The 19922-nt window shown below is 34.2% G+C and overlaps 1 protein-coding gene across 11 annotated transcripts in view; it reads left to right on the top strand.

Moving 5' to 3' along the window:
• SGCE (sarcoglycan epsilon) overlaps nt 1–19922 on the top strand; it is a 70676-nt gene that overhangs the window by 42761 nt on the left and 7993 nt on the right. For 4 of the 11 annotated variants that reach the window (XM_030822100.1, XM_030822098.1, XM_030822103.1 and 1 more), the window contains 4 exons: nt 9789–9951; nt 12333–12544; nt 13467–13493; nt 14225–14413. In XM_030822100.1, the coding sequence (XP_030677960.1) occupies nt 9789–9951; nt 12333–12544; nt 13467–13493; nt 14225–14413 (591 nt within the window). The other 7 variants (XM_030822101.1, XM_030822099.1, XM_030822104.1 and 4 more) reach the window with 5 other exon arrangements.

Genomic DNA, 19922 nt, shown 5'->3' with positions numbered 1-19922 from the left:
TCCTGTCTCATCTGTTTATACACATTTGAAATTTTGAAAACATGTGCTAGGGTCATAAAGGTAAAGATCATTCTCATTTTCACTTCATACAAATTTTAAATTTTGACATAACAACTAGCTGAAAGGAAAACAACAGATTATGAAAAACATAATTTTAGCATGTGTAGCATAGTTATTATTATTACACATGGACTCAGACAAAATTACATATTTTAAAAAGCCAGCATGTTCAAACTTAGTGATTCTACAAAAGAAGCCATAAATATGCTTTTTAAAAAAACTTAATGAGACAAATCCAATATCTCCTGCTTTTGAGCATGACATTTGTGTTCCGTTTGTTTTTAAACTGGTATAATGCTTTTCATTCATGCATTCATTTAGCCAGTAGGCTACCTGAGGACAGTGGCAAAGACTGGGTTCAAGGAGCACTATTAAGGGGCTGTTCCTTCACTCCCTGTGGAAGGTGATGGTGACTAGAACTACAGTTGTAGCAGTGGGACAAAACAAAGTGGACAGGTGTGTATGAGAGTTATTTCAGGGTAAATGTCAGAGACTGATGATGGATTGAATATGTGGAGAGAAGGAGAGGAGTCAAAGAGATGGTGCTTGAGTTCATGACTTGAGCATTTGGGGATGTCAATCACTGAGAGAGAAGAAGATAGAAGGAGGAACAGGTGGAGGTGGGGTGGGGTAATGATGAGCTCAGTTTGGAACATATTAAGTTGAAAAGCTTATGGATCATCCAAGTAGAGATGAAAGTAATTTGGCAGTATGTGTCAACTGTCATAAAAATGTTTCCACTTCTAGACCTCCCTTTTAGGATAGTCACATTAAAGAATATGCAGAGATAGTCTTTGTAATATTATTTATAACTTCAAAAAATTGGAAGCAACTTAGTTGTCCAACTCTGAAATAATTGCAGAATACATCATGTGTACTTAAAAAGAAATTATATTGCCACAAAACTATAATTACAAAGATTACAATGTGGAATATGCTTATGATGCAATAAGTGAAAAAGTATACAAAATTGTATTTTAGAGATTATTGCAATTAGGTTAAAATATATGCATTTGAAAAATATTCTGCAAGGTACATTGGAAAATGAATAGTTCTTTTGGCAATATAAATGAGTTTTGTTTTTATACCTCAGGTTTTCTGTAATGTTTTTATATTGGTTTTATAATTTAAGAAAAAAACATTTCAAAGCATGAAAATCTCTTATGCCTATTTATGTTACCTTGAGAGGAATTAATTAAAAATCTTACTAATTGCTAATACAAATCAATGTCTTGTCTAAGCAAGAGGGCCATTAACAGTTGTAAGAAACATTCATTTAATCTCTGTCCTTACAAATATATTTCACAATTACCAAGGAAAAATATGGTGTTGCCTTTGTAGTTACTAAGAGGATAGAAACTGAATGTATGCGAGGCTTAAAAGTAGTAACTTGTTTTAAATTGAATATGTTTATATACGCTGATCATCTAAATACCAATGGTTTCTCATATCTACTTTTGTTCTGAATTTTTAATTTGATCTTTAATTTTAGCCCATTATTTACTATTTGTTTCCCAAAGGTACGATAGGTTTTTTAAAAGATAATCTTTCAAATGAGTCTTAAATCCTAATATAAATTTGATGTAAGAGCAAATGAATTTGTGTGAACATATTCTCGAACACAGTTGTCATCTCAGGCTTGGTCGTGACTTCATATTTACATTTACATAGCTTTGAACTTTTGTGCTGTACTTTTATTTCATTTCATTTTTTAAAAATAATAGCTTTATTGAGGTATAATTCACATATCATATAATGCACCTATCTAAAATGTACAATTTTAAATCGTGATTTTTAGTAAATTCACAAAGTCATGCAATCGTTATTATAAGCAATTTTAGAAAGTTATTATTATCCCAACACCACACACCTACCCTCGTACCCATTAGAAGTCACCCCGACCCCCACCCCTAGGCAGCCACTAAGGAACTTGCTTTCTCTATAAATGTGCCTATTCTGGACATTTTGTATAAATGGAATTATATAATATGTGGTCTTCTGTGACTGGCTTCTTTTACTTTGTATAACATTTTCAAGTTTCATCTATGTTGTAGAATAAATTAGTATTTCATTTTAAATCATGGAATAATATTCTATTTTATGGATATGCCACCTTTTGTTTATCCATTTATAAGTTGATGAGCATTTGGGTTGTTTTCACTTGTTGACTATTATGAATGATGTCATTGTGAACATTCATGTACAAGTCTTTGTGTAGACATATATTTTCATTTTTCTTAAGTATATCCCTAGGAATCGAGTTGCTGGGTCATATGGTAACTCTGTATTTAACATTTTGAGGAATTGCCAGACTGTTTTCCAAAGCAGAAGCATTTTACATTTCCACCAGCAAAATAGGAGAGTTCCAGCTTTTCCGTATCTTCACCATCACTAGCTATTATCTGTCTTTTTGATTACAGCCATCCTAGTGAAAGTGAAGTGGTATCTCATTGTGGTTTTGATTTCTATTTTGCTGATGGCCAGTGATGTTGAGCATCTCTTCATATGCGTATTAGATATCCGTATATCATTTTTGGAAATAGGTCTATTCATATCCTCTGCCATTTTTAATTGAATTATTCATCTTTTGATTAAGTTGTAAGAGTCTTTTATATGTTCTATATACAAGACTTTATTAAATACATGATTTGCAGATATTTTCTCCCATTCCATGGATTGTCTTCACTTTTCTTAATGGTGTTCTTTGAAGCACAGAACTTTTTTATTTTGATAGAGTTCAATTTACTTACTGCTGGAGCTTTTGGTGTCATATTTTAAAAATCATTGCCTAATCCAAGGTCATATTTACGCCTGTTTTCGTCTCAGAGTTTAATAGTTTTAGCTCTTAAAGTGTTTGATTTTTTTGTGCATATACTATTTTAAGATAATTTTTAGGTTTATAGAAAAATTAAGCATAAGGTGCAGAGATTACTTTTGCATTGCCTCCCCGATTATCAACATCCCCCACCAGAGTGGTACATTTGTTACAAATGATGAACCTACATTGACAAATCACTATCACCCAAAGTCCCTACCTTACATTAGGTGTCATTCTTGGTGGTTTATATTCTGTGGGTTTGGACAAATGTATAATAACATGTTTTCACCATTATAGTATCATACAGAGTAGTTTCACTGCTCTAAAATTCATCTGTGTTCCACCTGTTCATCCCTCCTTTCCCCCAACTTCTGGCAATCATTGATGTTTTTACTGTCTCCATAGTCGTTTTTCTTCCAGAATGTCATATAATTGGAATCATATAGTCTGTAGCCTTTCCATATTGGCTTATTTCACTTAGTAATATGCTTTTAAGTTTCTTCCATATCGTTTCATGGCTAGATAGCTTATTCCTTTTTAGCACTGAATATTCTATTTTCTGGATGTACCACAGTTTAATTATCATTCACCTACTGGAGGACATCTTGGTTGCCCCCACATTTTGGCAGTCATGAACAAAGCTGCTATGGATATCCATGTGCAGGCTTTTGTATGGAAATAAGTTTTTAACTCCTTTGGGTAAATATAGGGAGAGTGATAGCTGGATCATATGGTAAAGTATGTTATTTTGTAAGAAACTGCCAAGCTGTCTTCCAAATTGGCTACACCATCTTGCATTCCCACCAGCAATGAATAAAAGTTGCTGTTACTTCACATCCTTGCCAGCATTTGATATTGCCACTGTTCTGGATTTTGGCCAATCTGTGTGTTGTGTATCTCACTGTTTTCATTTGTCTTTCCATGATGACATGTAAAGTGGAGCATCTTTTCATGTGCATATTTACCGCGAGTATAACTTCTATGGTGAGGTGTCTGTTAAGGTCTTTGGCTTTTTGTTGTTGTTGTTGTTTAGACAGAGTCTTACTGTGTCACCCAGGCTGGAGTGCAGGGGTGAGATCTTGGCTCACTGCAGCCTCCGCCTCCTGGGTTCAAGCGATTCTCATGCCTCAGCCTCCCAAGTCAAGTAGCTGGGACTATAGGAGCATGCCACCTTACACAGATAATTTTTGTATTTTCAGTAGAGATGAGGTTTCGCCATGTTGGCGAGGCTGGTCTCAAACTCCTGGCCTCAAGTTATCTGCCCACCTTAGCCTCCAAAAGTGCTGAGATTACAGGCTTGAGCCACTGCACCCGGCCTCTGGCCCATTTTTAATTGGATTGTTTATGTTTTAAGTGTTTTTTGTATATTTTGGATAACAGTCCTTTATCAGATATGCATTTTGCAAATATTTCCTTGTAGTCTGTGACTTTTTGTATTACTGGCAGTGTCTTTTGCAGAAGAGAAATTTTTAATTTTAATTAAGTCCATCTTGTCAATTCTTTCTTTCATGGATTGTGCCTTTGGTGTTGTAACTAAAAAGTCATCATCAAATCCAAGGTCATCTCGATTTTCTCCTCTATTATCTTCTAGGAGTTTCATAGTTTTGCATTTTGCATGTAGATACGTGATGCATTTTGAATTAATTTTTGTGAAGGGCATATGTATCTAGATTCATTTTTTACATGTATAAGTCTAGTTTTTTCAACACCATTTGTTCAAAAGACTGTCTTTCCTCCATTGTATCGCCTTTGCTCCTTTGCCACAGATTAGTTGAATAGATTTATGTGGGTCTATTTCTAAATGTGTATTATGTTTCATTGATTTATTTTGTCAATTATTTCCCAATACTACACTGTCTTGATTGCTGTAGCTTTATAGTAAATCTTGATGTTGGGTAGTGTCAGTCCTCAAAATTTGTTCTTCTCCTTCAATATTGTTTTGGCTATTCTGGGTCTTCTGTTTCTCCGCATAAACTTTAGAATAAGTTTGTTAATATCCACAAATTAACTTCCTGAGAATATGATTGAGATTACATTGAATCTATAATTAATTTGGGAAGAACTGGCATATGGACAATATTTAGTCTTCCTATCCATAAACATGGAGTATCTCTCCATTTATTTAGGTCTTCTTTGATTTCTTTCATCAGTTTTGTAGTTTTCCTCATACAGATCTTATACCTATTTTATTAGACTTATATTTATATTTAAGTATTTTATTTTGGAGGGTACCCTGTCGCCCAGGCTGGAGTGCAGTGGCACAATCTCGGCTCACTGCAACCTCTGCCTCCTGGGTTCAACCCCTGGCTCAGCCTCCTGAGAAGCTGGGACTACAGGCGTGTGCCACCACACCCAGCTAACTTTTGTATTTTTAGTAGAGATGATTTTGCCATGTTGGCCAGGCTGGTCTCAAACTTCTCACCTCAGGTGACCCACCTGCCTTGGCCTGCAAAACTGCTGGGATTACAGGTGTGAGCCACCACACCCAGCCTGTGTTTTTAATTTCAAGTTCTACCTGTTCATGCTGGTAGATAGGAAAGTGATTGACTTTAGTATATTAATCTTAGTATCAGCTCTATCAGCTCTTGCCTCATGTATTTTGATGCTTTCTGTTTTGGAAGGTTATTACTGATTCCTGCAACCTTGCTGTAATCACTTACTAGTTTTAGGAGTTTTTAATCAATTCTTTTGAATCATATCATCTGCAGAGAAAGATAGTATTTAATCCTTTCAAATCTGTATACTTTTTATTTTCTTTTTGTCTTTTATTACATTAGTTAGGACTTCCAGTATGATGTTAAAAAACAGTGATGAGAGGCAACATTCTTAACTTTTTCCTGATACTAGTGGGAAAACTTCAAGTTTCTCATCATGTAGAGTAATGTTAGCTGTAGGTATCAAATTGAGGAAATTCCCCTCTATTCCTAGTTTACTGAGAACTTTTTTTTCACAAATTGCCATTGGATTTTGTCAAATGCATTTCCTGCATCTGTTGATGCTGTCATGTGATTTTTCTTCTTTAGCCTGTTGATGTGATATTAACTGATTTTTGGATGTTGAACTAGCCTTGCATAACTGGGGAAAGTCCCAGTTGATCATTGTGTATAATTCCTTTTATACATTGTTGAATCTGATTTGCTAATATTTTGTTGAGGATTTTTGCACCTGTGTTTATGAGCGATGCTGGTGTGGTGTGTAGTTTCTTTTCATGTAATGTTGTTTTCCGGTTTTGGTATTAAGGTAATTTTGGTTTCATAGAATGAGATAGGAAGTATTCTTTTGGCTTTTGTCTTCTGAGAAATATTGTAGAGAGTTGGCAATAATTTCTCCTTTAAATGTCTGGTAGAATTCAACAGTGAACCCATCTGGAGCTGATGCTTTCTGTTTTAGAAGATTATTAATTATTGATTCAATTTCCCTACTACATATAGGCCTGTGCAGATTATCTGATTTTAATTTTTTTTTCTTCTGCTTACTTTGGATTTGATTTGTTCTTCTTTTTCTAGTTTCCTGGGGGGGAGGTTACAATGATTGATTTTAGATCTTTCTTCTTTTCTAATGTATGCATTCAATGCTATGAATTTCCTTCTAAGTATTGCTTTTGCTGACTTGTAAACATTTTGGTAAGTTATGGTTTCATTTTTATTTAATTCAGAATGTTTTCAAGTTTCATCCAAGATTTCTCCTTTAATCCATGTGTATGTTGTTTAGTCTCCTAGTAGTTTGGGATTTTTCAGTTATCTTTTGATACTGAGTTCCAGTTTAATTCTACCAGGGTCTGAGAGCAGACAGTGTATGATTTCCATTCCTTTAAATTTGTTAATTTTTTATGGTCTGGAATGTTGTTAAATGTTTCATGTGAACTAAAGAAGAATGTGTATTCTGCTATTTTTGGATGAAGTAGTCTCTAAGTGTCTATTAAAACCTGTCGACTGATGATGATACTGAGTTTCACTATGTCTTTACCAATTTTCTGCCTGCTGGTTGTGTCCATTTCTGATAGAGAGATGTTGAAATGTCCAACTATAATAGTGGATTCATATGTTTCTCTTTGCACTTCTATCAGCTCTTGCCTCATGTAATTTGATGCACTGTTATGAGGCATATACACGTTAAGGAGTGATTTATGTTCTTAAAGAATTGAACTCTTTATCATTATGTAATGCCTTTCTTTGTCTCTGATAAGTTTCCTTGCTGTGAGGTTGGCTCTGTCTGAAATTAATATAGCTCCTCCTGCTTTTTAGTTATTGTTAGCATAGTATATCTTTCTCCACCCATTTCCTTTTAATGTATATGTGTCTTCATATTTAAAGTAGATATTTTTTGTAAACAGAGTAAAGTTGCATCTTGTGTTTCAATCCACTCTGACAGTCTCTGTCTTTTCAATGGGGTATTTAGACCATTGATGTTTAAAGTGATTATTGAGGCCAGCCATGGTAGCTCACGCCTGTAATCCCAGCACTTTGGGAGGCAGAGGCAGGCAGATCACCTGAGGTCAGGAGTTCAAAACCAGCCTAGCCAACATGATGAAAACCCATCTCTACCGAAAATACAAAAATTAGCTGGGTGTGGTGGTGGGCACCTGTAGTCCCAGCTACTTGGGAGGCTGAGGCAGGAGAATCGAACCCAGGAGGCGGAGGTTGCAGTGAGCTGAGATCTGCACTCCAGCCTGGGTGACAGGGCAAGACTCTGTCTCAAAAATAAAATAAAATAAAAAAATAAAATGAAATAAAATATAAAATAAAATAAATCTACCATATTTGTTACTGTTTTCTGTTTGTTGCCTTTGTTTTTTGTTTCTATTTTTGTCTTCCACTCTTTTCCCACTTTTTATAGTTTTCATTGAGCATTTTTTATGATTGTTTTCTCTCCTCTTTTAACATATCAGTTGTATTTTTTAAACTGTCTTTTAGTGATTGTCTTAGAGTTTGCAATATACATATATAACCAATCCAAGTTCACTTTCAAATGACACTACACTACTTCCTAGGTATTGCAGGTATCTTATGACAAAATAATCCCCGTCTCTCCCTCATCTCTCTTGTATCATTGCTGTCATTTATTTTGCTTATCTATAAGTGTATATAAACATATATGTAGATATATACATTTATGGATACATGGTGAATAAATTGTTGCTATTATTATTTTAAACAAGTTATCTGTTAGATCAATTAAGAAAAATAAAAGGTTTTATTTTATCTTCACTTACTCTTTCTCTGATGCTCTACTTTTCTTTATGTAGATCTGAGTTTCTGACCTATATCATTTTCCATCTCTCAAAAGAAGTTATTTTAACATTTCTTGCAAAGTAGTTTCACTTTATTCATTACAGCCCTCTGCATATTAGTCATAGTTGTTTTAAATTTCTGATCTGATAATTTCAACATCTCTGCCATATCTGATTCTGGTGTGATGCTTGTTCAGTCTTTTCAAACTGTGTTTTTTGCTGTATAGTATATTTTATAATTTTTTTCTTGATAGCTGGACTAATGTATGGAGTAAAAGGAATGACCATAAGTAGACCTTTAGTAATATGGTGGTCGGGTGTTGTGGGAGGGGAAGAATTCTGTAATTCTATGATTAGTTTTCAATCTTTTAGTGAGCCTATGCCTCAAGACCATGAATTTCACATATGCTTCTCATTTGCCTTCTTAGGTAGGACAGGATATGTGGATATCCAGTTTTTCCAGCACCATTAGTTATAACAACTATTCTTTCCTTTTTGAATTGTCTTGGTACCTGTGATAATAATCAGTTTATTAAATGTGAGAGTTTACTTCTGGATTCTGAGTTCTATTCCATTGATCTGTATGTCTGTCCCTATGCCCGTACCAGATGACTTGCTTACTGTAGCTGTGAGTAAGTTTTCAAATTGGGAATTGTGAGTTTTCCAAATTTGTTTTTCCTTATCCAAATTTGTGTGTGTGTGTGTGTGTGTGTGTGGCTATTCTGGGTGCTATGAACTTCCTTAGGAATTTTAGGATCAGTTAGTCAACTTCTGCAAAGTAGGCAGCTGGAATTTTGATGGTTTTATTTCATTTTACATTGTCATTTTTTTCTTAGCATTGTAATTATGAAAAGGAATAGTATTTACTTGTAGTATTTCCTGGTTTTCTCTTTTCTTTTGAAAGGCCAATGAGATTCCTATCTTCTCAAGCTGCTCCAAGATTATTTAAATACTGTTGTCACTATTTTCTGTTGTGAAATCTAATTTTTAGCCAGTTAAGTAGAGATCTTTCCCCATAATTCCCCCACACCAACAAAATAGATTTTGTTTGCCTCTTTGTGTTTACCAAACAATAGTTTTACTCTTATATTAATGTCTTAGATAAAAGATTGTAAGGCCTTCTAATGAGAGACCAAGCATATAGGGGTTTGTGTGGTAGAAAAACTAACAGAACTGATAGGTAAAATAGTAATGTCTACCCAAAGCTCCATACCTCCAGGGATGTAATTTAAGAGTTTTATTACAAGAAAATTAAGTGAAATGTATTACTTAGTTATTTATTATTGTAGTAGTGGGGTTATTTCCTAATTTACCTTAAGGATAATGTTTTTAATGTAAATAGTCTACTAAATATAGTAATTACTAAATATAGTAATCAGAATATGATGCATGTTTATATTGAATGAAAATAAATGGGATGAAAGAAAGTTTTTAGAAATTAACATAGAATGGAGAGAGTATCTGGTATACCAAAGCACTCAGTAAATATTGGTTGAATAAAGGAATGAATGAAAGGAAGCCCCTACATGAATCATTGTTTTTAAAGCCTAGGCCCCTAACTCAGGGATGAGTCTAGTTAATCTCTCAATTCAAAAGGCTAAATCCTGCTTTTAAGGTAGATTGTTTTTTAGTGTTTTCAATTTTCTTAAAGGATAACCTGAGAGTTTCACATTTTTACAGTGTTTATGTCATGGTTGGTGCAGATGTCCCGTTTTCTTCTTGTTTACGAGAAGTTGAAAATCCACAGAATCAACTGAGATGTAGTCAAGAAATGGAGCCTGTAATAACATGTGATAAAAAATTTCGTGCTCAATTTTACATTGACTGGTGCAAAATTTCATTGGTAAGTTTTTATTTTGTTTTTGCAAGTTTAATTAAAAATGATGTGGCTGGAATTAACATTTGACTAAAACCTGAATTGCTTTTAGGAATAAATCCTGGGTTTACTTTAACTGCAGTTGACTTCCCTTGAGATTAAGGATCTGGTAAGCTCGTTAACAGTGCATCCATTTAGGAAAGAATATATCCACTTTGGTACTTATTCTATCCTTGATTAGTTGCTGGGGCTGGATTAGCTTGGCAGGTGGTCCAAATGAACCCCCTGGACATCCATATAGCTGCTAATGAGCACAGATAATGGAGTTAGTATGATGTGTGCAGAAAGATTCTTCTTAAATATTCTGCCACTAACCCACTTTGGAAGGAGAGGATTGAGTACAATAATAAATCTGAAAATAAAGCAATATTGTGCTATGATTTAATGTTCTGACAATTCAAATTATAGGGAAAGTCCAAGAAACGAGACAATTCCAAGTGAAGAAAGTTAGAATCTTACTCATAATTCATAAACATAATATTTCTTTCCAAATCACATTTTAATTTGCATGTTAACAGATTTAGGAAAATGTAAAGTTTCAAATATATGTAAGATATGTGTAATATTTTATATATGTTTGCATATTTTATATGTCTGTATATAATATTTTGATCCTGTTATCTGAAAGGCAGGAGAGTTGTTTCAATTCTTTGTTTTTTCTTTTTTCTTTACCTATTAATGTATCCAACTGATGTTTTCATTATTTAGTGATCTTTTAGATTTAACTTCTGTCAATTCTTTATGATTGGTGGTTAGTGAATTAGATCTAAGTTTAAAGTTGACATCTGAACAAAGTTATTGACACATAAACACAACTATCACTTCATGTGTTAGAGAGCCAGCTGCATCCTGGAGAGCATATTACTCACATTGCAACACTTAGCACTCCTTGTGGCCTTTTGCCTTGAACTCTTCTCATGCCTCTTGTCTCATGGCCTTTAGAAAAATGGCCTTCTTTGCCTTCCTAAATCAAGTAAAATTATTATTATAGGCAAATTTGCTCAATATTTCAATCATGGTGCTAACTATACAAGGGTGCAGGAGACTAAGCAGCTGCAACCATAACTTAGATTCCTCTCCCAGCATCATCAGTGGACAGCAGACCCTAACAATGCCATTTTACTTGTGGTTGTTCTGGAAAATGAGTTTATATTTAGGACTATTACCCAGTCTCTAAAAGTTAAAAAATGATATATGCCTTGAAGATTTTTATCTGTTAAGGCTTTATAAGTGGAAAGGTTGGGAATTTTTATTTTACATGTATTTATTTTTATGTCACATCTTGCCACAAAAGATTTCAGAAGGTTAAATAAGAGTCATACAGTAAACATAATAAATAAAATATAAAAGAAATGGAAAATCAGGACCTAAATTTCACCCCCCAAAAATAAGCATAAGGCTGTGTTGGACAACAAGCCGCCTAATGTGCAGGACACAAATAAATGAAATTCATATTTAGTTCTCATTCTTAAAAAGGAGGCACATCAATTCCTTGGCAGAAAACAAAAGTTTTTACTAACACTGTATTATTAACAAAATTTTTCAAGTGGAGTTTTTTGGGAGAAGATACTGAATAATGCTACAAGTAATTCTCCCCAGCATTTTATTTTAGTAGCAAATTTCACATGGCTACATTTTTAGTGTCCTTCAATAAAAACCTTAGCATAATTAAATGCAACTCAGTGAAAGCAGCTCAATTAATGTGGAGGTAAATTAACATAGTGCAACTGTTGTAGTTTTTTTTTTTTTTTTTTTTTTTGATACTGGGACAGAATTAAGTAAGACTGGGATAGGTTCCATATTCCCTAGACTATCTAACATAGAAGTTACTTCTGTCAGCTGGAAGGCAGAAAGATCAAGGACAACACGTTTGGAAATTGTCCCTCTTTTTTTTTTTTTTCCTTTTCTCTTTCGCTAAACTTAGAAACCATACGTGCATACCTGTTTTCAGCCAGTTTTAGGTTTGGTAAAATCTGCACTTCAGCTTTGCCACTAGGAAGTAAGACACTTACATGGTAGTGTAAAGGACTACTGCTTTAGAGGAAGGAAACTGAAAAAGAACAACTACATGCATAGGCACACACACATTAAATATGTACACACATAAATGTATATGTATACATGTTTTAGGAAGAACATAGAAAGTAGACCAAAGTAAAGCCTTTATTACTTTCATTTGTTACATTCCCTACCTCCAATAAATACTTGAAAATTCAAGGTGATAAAGTAATTGGAAAAGATGGCTTTTTAGATAATTTGTCAAAGAATGTTTTAGTGTATCCAGATCTTAAAATCTCATAATGTTTGCAACGATTAATTTGTTGTGTAATTGTCTTCTTTTGTATCAGGTTGATAAAACAAAGCAAGTGTCCACCTATCAGGAAGTGATTCGTGGAGAGGGGATTTTACCTGATGGTGGAGAATACAAACCCCCTTCTGATTCTTTGAAAAGCAGAGACTATTACACGGATTTCCTAATTACACTGGCTGTGCCCTCGGCAGTAGCACTGGTCCTTTTTCTAATACTTGCTTATATCATGTGCTGCCGACGGGAAGGCGTGTGAGTACTTTAAAACTAATAAGAAAATTAGAGATCCTGCTAAGATAACAACATAGAAGATTCCATTAAAAGCGAAGTTTCATTTAGTTCATAAAATACTTTGTAAATGAACTGAAATTGTGTCCAAACTGCAATACTTTATTCCTTTAAAATGAATTAAAATAGTTTTGAGTCTAGTAAATCAAATTAGGGGATATAATTACTTTATTCAAAAATTATTAAGGCTAGATGTAAATTCGCACTGGCAAAACAGTCCCAAGAATAATTGAGGCTAGATATTTTGGTTATACAAGCCATCTTGTATGAGCAGAAACTGCAGAATCTACCGACACGGTAATTGCACTTAAAAAAATTGTGTTAGTTTGATCAGAAGTAATGGTCAAAACTCTTGAAATCATTCTGCTGTCAAACAGGGTAACACATTTAATGTTTAAAATATATTTTTAAAACCCAACTTAGCAGTAAATTAATGAAAATAAGGTATAATTTGAGTAACGAGTCTTCACTTCATGATTAGTTAGTACCTTCAGGACATCTACGTCAATTAAGGTAATCTCCCAAGATTATCTGGAAGTCAGGGCAACAAAGCAAAGGATAAAAAAATTAATAAAGCAGCAAGTAACAGATTCTTTCATTTTTACATGTAGCTTGATTTCATTATGTCACAGAATTTATTTCAATCAAGGCCTTGATTCTTAATCTCCATTTTTTTCATTTTTCTATGTGTTTCTCATCAGTATTCCATCGCTCTATGTGTACTCATCCAAGTAATGTCATAAACCTGGTGGCAAACGCTGCCTGGTTGCATTTAATAGGGACAATGTCAGCATTTCCACATCATGCAAGATCCCATGAGCATATAGTCTTAATGTTCCAAATATCAATGCTATTATTTAATTCATAAATTTTGTTTTGTTTCTAGGGAAAAGAGAAACATGCAAACACCAGAGTAAGTGTCTTCTTTCCTGTTATTTTCTTCATCATTTTTTCCCACCTCTCAGTTGCCCATCATGCTCCATACATGTGTGTCAAGCTTTTTTTCATTCGTCATCTTTCATAGTTTATTTCATAAATGTGAAAGCTGCTTTCTAAATAGAGATATTTAGGAGGGGTAGAAACTAAAACTAAAAAGGGTTTGAAAACTAAGATTACACAGATAAAAATTAAACCTAAAATATTTCAGATTCAGAATATTAACTTACCATTTATATTATGTGATTTCCAATCTGCATTTCTATAAACCAGAGAACAGATGAAAAGACCTTTCATACAAGTTTTCCAGAATCTACAGTAATTACCTACCATAAAATGAAACTTCTGTGAGTATTTATAAATGCCCCACCAGAAGCAAAAATATAAAAGCTATGGTAGTTTTATCTTAAATCATAGAAAATAAATAGAAAACTAGTTTGTTACTTAGGACAGTAATATTAATACAATGCTTCATAGCTTAGTTTAATAAAACACCTATGTATTTTAAAATCGGTTTATAATTTTCAGTTTTGTTATATTAAAAGTATGTGAGATGTATGACTTTCTGAAATAGTTTATTGAATGCCCAAAGTGCAATAATGTCGTTATTTTAAAAGATAAAAATACTTCATAACTTTTTCAAATTGATGACCCACCAGGCTAATATATGATTTTAAATATATATTGTTTTATTTCTTTTTGACCTAGCATCCAACTGGTCCATCACAGTGCTATTCAGAAATCTACCAAGGAGCTTCGAGACATGTCCAAGAATAGAGAGATAGCATGGCCCCTGTCAACGCTTCCTGTGTTCCACCCTGTGACTGGGGAAATCATACCTCCTTTACACACAGACAACTATGATAGCACAAACATGCCATTGATGCAAACGCAGCAGTAAGTGTCCACTTAGAGCCACAATTATTAATATGCATGTATATTTTTACTAATATCTGTAAAGAACAGAGCTTTCTGTTGTTGCATTTGTTTGTTTATAACTGGAAGAGAAAATAACAAAAGGACATTAATTGTGTAAATCCCACCCCTACTCTCCTGACATATACAATACAATTACTTTTAGGAAATGCGCTTTTTTTCCCTCCACTAATCCAAACAAGACTACATATACCTTAATATTTAAGAAATTGACACTGATACTAAACTCAACATTACATGTTTGCTCAAAGATGAGTTAATTATAAAAAAAAGAACCATATCCTAAGCATTTCAAATTGATTATTTTTAGAGATGTTAAAATTATTTGGTTTAAACCTATTGAAATGTTATTACCATAGACCTTTGTAATCTAAATTTTTGCCTCAGAATTAAGGGTGTTTGGGTTGTTTTTTATGATCTGCTTGTACATCAGAGCAAGCAGCTCCAATTTGGGCTATAAACACCTATTTTATTAGTGCAAACCTTGTCTAGTGCTATAGGGATCAGGGTTAGAAAGCCTGGAAGGACTTTGTAAGGAGTAGATAAGGGTGAGGGGTGAGGATATTGTACAGTTGCATTTGGGAGACCATGCTATATAATGCTGTAATGCAGCATTATGCTACATCATATATTGCTGATATAATGTAGCCTAGTGGCCACATTTTTATATAAGGGGATGATGGGTAAAACGGTTATTTATAAGAACATGTCTCTTTTTTTCCTTTTTTTTTTTTTTTAAGACGGAGTTTCGCTCCTGTTGTCCAGGCTGGAGTGCAATGGCGCGATCTTGGCTCACTGCAACCTCTGCCTCCCAGGTTCAAGTGATTCTCCTGCCTCAGCCTCCCAAGTAGCTCAGATTATAGGCACCTGCCACCATGCCCAGCTAATTTTTATATTTTTAGTAGAGACGGGGTTTCACCATGTTGGCCAGGCTGGTCTTGAAATCCTGGCCTAGGTGATCCGCCTGCCTCGGCCTCCAAAGTACTGGGATTACAGGTGTGAGCCACCATGCCCGGCCTTTTTTCTTTTTAATCATATGTTAAAATGAGTTGAATTCAATTGCCCCAAGCACTAGAAGTCATGAAGTTGGCTTTTGAGGTCCTCCTCTTTTTCACTTTACTTTTATAGATGGAATGGCTATGCAGAAAAATCTCTTTCTCACTCTCTCAGTCTCTCTCTCTCTCTCTCACACACACACACAGACACATACACACCCCTTAGGATATAATATTAAAGTGAACACATTTACCTGGGAACTCTGCTGGGTACATTTTTCCCATTGAGTGCTTGTTTTGTAACCAGGTAGAATGCATGTGGTAATTTGAAGATTAAATAATAATTAATATAAGTAGTATAGATAGACTAGATAAGTTTATCCAGAATACTTTAGAAACCCAAAAGTATTATGAATATTTTTCTAAAGTTCTCTAACATCACTTAGGGTCATACAGACTAAGGTGCCTGTTTATGTGCATGTGTGTGTGAGAGAGTAAGTAATGGGTAGTGGGTAATTTAAGAAATGGGTGAAATTGCATATGTTTAGAATTTTGAATTTTTGAAACATTAATATATCAGGGATATAAATATTAAAGTCTACAAAATTTAGTTGTACTGAATGCAACGGATGGGTTTCTATGCTCTCTGGTGGTCAGCAGCCCACCTATTATGGGTCATCATAAAACCCAGTTTACCAGGATTAGATACTGATGAGAAAAATTGGTAAAATTTCAAGAATATTGTAATAATTCACAATTTAACAACCTCTTACCCTTTTTTAGATGAAAATTATGAAATGGCTTTGTCATTCATTTTCAAAATGAAAAGAATTTGTACTTATTCTTTAAGGTTATTATTTCTGATATTGTTTACCCTAGCGTGCCAGTGAAATGTTGACAGATATCCTTCAAAAATGGAATGGTCAAATACACTTGGAAAAAAGTAGTAGCACCATTGCAGAATTCTAACATGAAACAAATCCTGTAGCTAACCAAACTGTTTATGAATGATAAATTCAGTATACTTAGTATGAATGTGAAGATGAAATGCATGCCCTTTTAAGAAGGGTTAATTAGTAAGTACAAGGCAGCATTATCCAAGCATATACCTGGTTATCGAGTACTGTAATGTAAAGGTTTTATTTCTCTGCTTTTTAAGCTACAACAGTCTTCAGTCCCTTAGTGTGCTGATACACTTTGTGATAGGAAAAGTTCAGAATAGGTAACTCTTCAAAGAACACAGTTTGAGAAATGCTTCTATTGATAATGTAACAATGCTGTAGAATTTTAGAGTAGAAAACTAGTTATAATGACTAGGGGAACTTGAATATGTTTGTAAATCAATAAAACTCTATTGCTAGTGAAATTTAAGAGAGGAAAAAGGTTGCTGTCATTTTAAGATAACCCTTTCTAACCATATATATTGAAAATAAGAATAGCTCCTTAAAAAGTATTTTGATTCCCTGTGGTTAGAATTTTGCAATGTTGCTACTAATATACAAGCAAAATAAAATTTTCTATCTAGTTTACACCAAATGGATCTTTCTGGTCCTTCCATAACCCCTCAAGACTGTCATTAGGTTGATCAGATCTCTCTACTTGCAAATGCAATAGGCTATTATATTGAACTTGCAATAATTTAAACACATACGTATTTTTAAGTCCAGAAAACCTGCACATTATTCAGATTTCTGCTAATGGAAAAGCTCCATTAACTAGCACTTCTATATAAATAGGGTACATAGATAATTGATGATGTTCACAATGATTATTCTGAGGCACTGCAGGATCATCAAGTGCGTCTGACTCATCAGAGGAAAATTAAATTACATTCGGTGTCGTTTCAGTGTTGAGTGTATATTATCTTTCTTTTATTCTTAGAAATGGATAATATGTGCACAGTCTCTATGGTAACTCCCTATAAGCCAGAATATGTGATTAACCTCATTTTCCAACCATGCCAGATAATAGGGAATTTATTGTATGGGGTTCATCGTAGCTGTCCTTTATGCAAATTCAACTTCTACTTTTTACCAGAAAAACAGCCATGTTTTAAAAGTTTTACTTCATCACTGAGTAGACACACACAAATATTTTGGTCATTTGGATTGAAATGAATTCTCAAGATTAAAATGCGATATTATATTTGGGGAGGCATTACAGTACTCAATAACCAGGTATATACTTGGATAATGCTGCCTTGTACTTATTAATTTACCCTTCCTATAAGGGCATGCATTTCATCTTCACATTCATACTAAGTGTACTGAATTTATCATTCATAAACAATTTTTAGCTAGCCAAAGGATTTCATGTTTATTCTTCAGATTGATACCGGAAATATTCAGACATGGATATGGCTAAAGGTTTATATTGGCTTCTAAGCAAAGACTCAAGAATATTCAAAGCTTTCTTTCAAAACTGCATAAAACTAGTTTGTTCCTTTAAACAAGTCAATTTACATCAGAGGTATAGAGAACTCACAATGTTATGTAATGAATGGCTGCCACCATTATCAATTACATAGTAATATTTTCTTTTTGGTAGAATGTTTCACAGAGCTCTAGACTGGCACCATAAATTAGTCAGTAAGAAAAAATGTTTAATCACTTTCAGATGATAAATTTGAGACACTGATAAGAAACCAAGTTAAATTAGGTCAGAACTGAGATTAGATTATTTACCTATCCTGATATCTAGGCAGGGATAGATAGTGTCGGTCATTGACCTCAGAAGGATCTCTGATTCAGGTTATAAGCAAAATGAATAAAGAGGCAGTGGAAAGGGAAGCTGGAGCAGAACCTGGAGATGTAGCACATGCCTAGAAATGAGGTGTTTCATTTTGTACTGTGTTTCTTTTGCTTTTCAAATTACAGAGACAATATAAATAGGCTGTTAAAACTATCACAGTCTAGAAATGTAAGGCCAACTTAATTTGATCTTGGCTAATGTATTTATTCTTTAATAAACTTTTTATTTTGGAATGATTGTAGAGGTACAGGAAAGTTACAAAGATAATAGAGAGTTCCCAGGTACACCTCAACCAGTTTCTCCCGTTGTTAACATCTTATAGTACCATGGTACATTTGTCACAATGAGGAACCCAGTATCGGTACTTTACTGTTACCTAGACTTCAGACTTTTTTCAGATGTCATTCGTTTTTCCACTAATGTCCTTTTTCTGTTCTAGGATTCCATCTAGGACACAATAATCACTATGTCTCCTTAGCCTCCTCAGGTCTGGGCATTTTCTTAGACCTTTCTTGCGTCCCATGACCTCAACAGTCATGAGAAGCTATAGCCAGGTATTGCGTAGTATGTCCCTCATGCCCTCATATAGTAAGTTTTTCTGCATCTGTACTTAGTTATCTTTGTAGCCTAGTGAATAAGTATTGCCATTAATAGCAGGAATAATTTTTCCCCTATAGACATTCGTCTTATTTATTACAATTCATTCCTGGAAATCACATTGTAAAGTAATTCTTGAAAGTAAATTGACTTTGCCCAAAGAATCGTTGTGACTGGGGTTATGTTTGTGACCAAAGACTTCACATCAAAAATCTATTACATATTTGACCGGTGTACCTCAATGATTGCCCTTTGTAATTATTTAAATGAAAAAAATTTAATTCCAAGTAATAACATTTTAGGTCATCAAAGGAATGTCAAGAGAGAGTCTAGCCTTGTTCCCAAACCACGTTGTGTCAGAATCACCATAGAGCTTTTACAGTACACATTCCGGGGCTCTGAGTATGGGAATTTGGAGTCTGTTGGGAGTGTATGTTATGGTAGAGCTCCTGCAGAGAGCTTCTCAACAAAGACTGAGAATTCCTGGCTTAATAATCAAAAGACTTAAGTTTCAGGATTGGAAAATCCAGAGCTCTGAGTAAGAAGGGTTGTTATTCACATTCCTCTACATGGAGTTTTAAAAGGGGAACAGTTTTTCCTAAATTCTCCCATGTGAAACTGAAAGAGGAGCAGTCCATGCACATTGTCTAGGAGGTTGGAGCTGTTTGGGAGTTTATACTTCTCAGCCTCTAGACTCTTCCATACCTCCCTAAACTGCCTGAGGAAAATGGTGTGGAGAGGTTGCGAGATGAGAGCTAATCAGAAAACAGTGCCTGGAACAGCTAAAAGCCATTGAAAAAATGTTATTTTGTAGTCTTAGGCTTGGGGAAAGGGACATTGACTGAAGGATCCCAAATATTTGATTTTCTAAAAAATAATTTATTATTAAATCTGTCGTGAGGTATGCTGTCTTTTGGGGAAAGATCTGCCTCTTCACTATTCTTTTCTTATGCCAACATCAATACCAATTGATTTTTCTGGAGTGGTAGGCATCTTCATGAGGCCCCTTAGGTAATGAATAATTGGGGATAGTACTCCACACATTTTTCAGGAAGATATTAATTTGCTACACAAAAATTTTCCTTATTCATTATTCTAAACATAATTCCTAATCCAGGATAATTGGG

This window comes from Nomascus leucogenys, chromosome 11 (genome assembly GCF_006542625.1).
Source record: "Nomascus leucogenys isolate Asia chromosome 11, Asia_NLE_v1, whole genome shotgun sequence".
NCBI lineage: Eukaryota > Metazoa > Chordata > Mammalia > Primates > Hylobatidae > Nomascus > Nomascus leucogenys.
The sequence above is the reverse complement of the archived record's forward strand: the minus strand, read 5'-3'. Positions and strand labels throughout refer to the sequence as shown.